Source organism: Galeopterus variegatus, unplaced genomic scaffold (genome assembly GCF_000696425.1).
Source record: "Galeopterus variegatus unplaced genomic scaffold, G_variegatus-3.0.2 Scaffold1347, whole genome shotgun sequence".
Classification (NCBI taxonomy): domain Eukaryota; kingdom Metazoa; phylum Chordata; class Mammalia; order Dermoptera; family Cynocephalidae; genus Galeopterus; species Galeopterus variegatus.
Genome location: NW_007727458.1, coordinates 298,358 through 301,336, shown reverse-complemented (window position 1 = coordinate 301,336; position 2,979 = coordinate 298,358). Strand labels below are relative to the sequence as shown.

General features: G+C 34.9%; 1 protein-coding gene across 9 annotated transcripts in view; it reads left to right on the top strand.

The window, feature by feature from the left end:
- PRPF4B (pre-mRNA processing factor 4B) overlaps positions 1–2,979 on the top strand; it is a 45,904-nt gene that overhangs the window by 31,038 nt on the left and 11,887 nt on the right. For 8 of the 9 annotated variants that reach the window (XM_008576423.1, XM_008576424.1, XM_008576422.1 and 5 more), the window contains exons 8-11: positions 791–881; positions 1,535–1,624; positions 1,748–1,805; positions 2,869–2,972. In XM_008576423.1, the coding sequence (XP_008574645.1) occupies positions 791–881; positions 1,535–1,624; positions 1,748–1,805; positions 2,869–2,972 (343 nt within the window). Of the gene's footprint in view, positions 1–790; positions 882–1,534; positions 1,625–1,657; positions 1,806–2,868; positions 2,973–2,979 lie in introns of all 9 variants that reach the window. The other variant, XM_008576428.1, reaches the window with a different exon arrangement.

The following is a 2,979-nucleotide window of genomic DNA, read 5'->3' as shown; positions in this document are numbered from 1 at the left end:
GGAGCAACACCGAGGGTTGCAATCCCGTTGCCGGTCCCCGGTCCGGTACGGGGGCAACACTGAGGGTTGCGATCCGTTGCCGGACACGGAAAAAGACAAAAGACAAAAAAAAAAAAAAAGAGAGAGAGAATTAATTGAATATTGAGCCAGTTAAAGTATTGGCACCCATCATTTGCCTGGATGACATCGAAGGATCTTCTAAATATCATGGAAAGTAATGTCCAGTAAAGACTCTTCAGAAGTACTCGATATTCTTACTTTTTAGTTTTTCACACAGATTCAACCAATGCAGCCAGTGAATGTCACTACATTTCATGCGTGTATGGGAAGAGCACACAGATGCTATCTCCATGGACAGGGCAGTGAAAGAAATGGTGAAAATTAGTAGGAGAGAGAGTTAGGTGCTGTGGTTTTTAACTGAGTGCCAGTCTGTTATTTTTGCCCGATCTGTCTATCTAACAGCTATGGAAAATCAGATCAGGTTTTGAGTTTTTAATTTCATTTATGATGCCCTAATCATAAATGAAATGTTTTATAAATAAATGAACATCATCCATAAATGAAGATGTTTTGTTAATTTTTTCCCATGAATGTTACAGTGATACAAGAGACTTTGGGTAATCGTGTTGCAGCTATATTATACTTACACAAGTGAAAGTAAGAGTCTATTTAATTTGGAATAAAATGCTTTTATTAAAGTAGATCTGGTTTTGCCCTTTTTTGTTTTAAAGGAAGTTCTTTAAAAGTCTGACTAGTGGGTAAACAGTTTATGTTGCCTTCTTAATTTCAGAGTGCTCGTCTTCGGGCTGCTGGCATTGGAAAAGACTTTAAAGAGAATCCCAACCTCAGAGATAACTGGACTGATGCAGAAGGCTATTATCGTAAGTTCACATTTCTTAGTAACTTTAGAGTTCATTGTAAAACACTGTAAAAGAATGTTCTTTGATGCAATCACACATTGTTGGAGAACTCTGAAAAATCACATCACAGTGCCATCACTTAAAAAGTGTGGCACATCCAGCAGCTGCATGAACCCATGTTGTATTCTGGTAAGCAGCCCAGCAGTATCACAAATTGAGGTGAGGTAAAGACTTGATGTACAACCTAAATCTATTCAAAGTTATTTTCAGCGTTGAGATAATCCTCCAGAAGGAAGGGGTACATCACTTGCCTGTCTTGATCTGAAACCAAGAAAAATGACATACAAGGAACTTTGAATGCCAGTCATGCAGTATTTATCGTGCAGGACTACAATTGGAAGCACTTCAGTGAACACATTTCTTTCCTACTCAGTGTTAAAGTCGTCAGCAGTTGATAGGACAACAGAAAATCTTTGTAGTGATCTGAAGCGGGCATGCAATTTCTAACCACATTACAAAAGAATGACTAGCAGAGGCATGGCTTTGATTCTCCATTGCGTCTAGGAAACCACATAGTAGAGACTTGACACAATTTTTAAGTGATTTCACTGCTTTTGTTTTCTTTCTGATTCTACTTACTATGGTCAGAATTCTGTTTTAATTTGCCTTTTTAGGTGTGAACATAGGTGAAGTCCTAGATAAGCGTTACAATGTGTATGGCTACACTGGACAAGGTGTATTCAGTAATGTTGTACGAGCCAGAGATAATGCAAGAGCGTTTTAATTTGCCTTTTTAGGTGTGAACATAGGTGAAGTCCTAGATAAGCGTTACAATGTATATGGCTACACTGGACAAGGTGTATTCAGTAATGTTGTACGAGCCAGAGATAATGCAAGAGCCAACCAAGAAGTGGCTGTAAAGATCATCAGAAACAATGAGCTTATGTGAGTTCAGAAGAAATATATGATGAAACCTTTAATAACATGGGTACTTACAAATGGACGTATTTTTAAATGCCATTTTTAATAAGTGTGACAATCTGTGTGAAATAAATATTGCAGTTATAAAGTAAAAGAATTCTTTTTGACTAGGTTTTTAATTTAGAACAATAGGGTGATTGTATTTAATTCATTTCAGTACCTACTTTGTGCACTAATATCAACCTAGACTCTTGCTTCTACCGCTTGTCTTATGTCATCTTTTGCTGTGAATATCTTAAGTCAAGACCAGAGGTAAGAAATAAAAGGGTCATATCAATTAGCTGTCACTGAACATTTGGTGGCCTGCAAAAAGTAAAAACTGCTTTATCAAATAATGGGATTTTTGTATCTTTTGTTTCATTGTTGCCTTTTTTTCAGTAAAATAGGTAATTGCCATATCCGTATGTTTTAACACATAATCTATATCACACATGGAGCTAGTATTAAAGTCTGCTTTTGGTGTTGAAATGTTTAAAGTCTTAGATCGCCCTAGGCTTAGAAAGATTTTTTTTTTGGTTTTGTTTTGATTGGAAGCCCCAATTTCTGTATTATAGACATTCACTTTAAAATGTAGCTTATTAATAAATTATAACTAGAATTTCATAATATAACCAAATACTAAAATTTGGTGAGACATATCCATTATTATGTTCTTAAGGAACGAAGACTAGTGTACAGTGTGGTTCTATATTGTTAAAAATAATTATGTCAAGTCCTTTTGAGATAAATGTGAAAAATTGATTTCCCTTCAAGCACTTGTTCCTCAGTGTTTCTGTTTTATTTGTGGATAATTTTGGAAATTAACTCTTATCCATGAAAATAATACTTGGCTATATATAAAGTATTTATTATGTGAATGATACAGAGGCTTATTCCTGAGCAGACTTATCAGTACTTAAAAAAAATACAAACTGCTTAACACACATCACGTTTGATACATCAGACTGATAGTAGCAAATATATATTATTTAGTTCTCTTAAATTTTGTATATATTCAATTTTGACCAAATTTTCTTTTTAATTTCAGGCAAAAGACTGGTTTAAAAGAACTAGAGTTCTTGAAAAAACTTAATGATGCTGATCCTGATGACAAATTTCATTGTCTGCGACTCTTCAGACACTTTTATCACAAACAGCA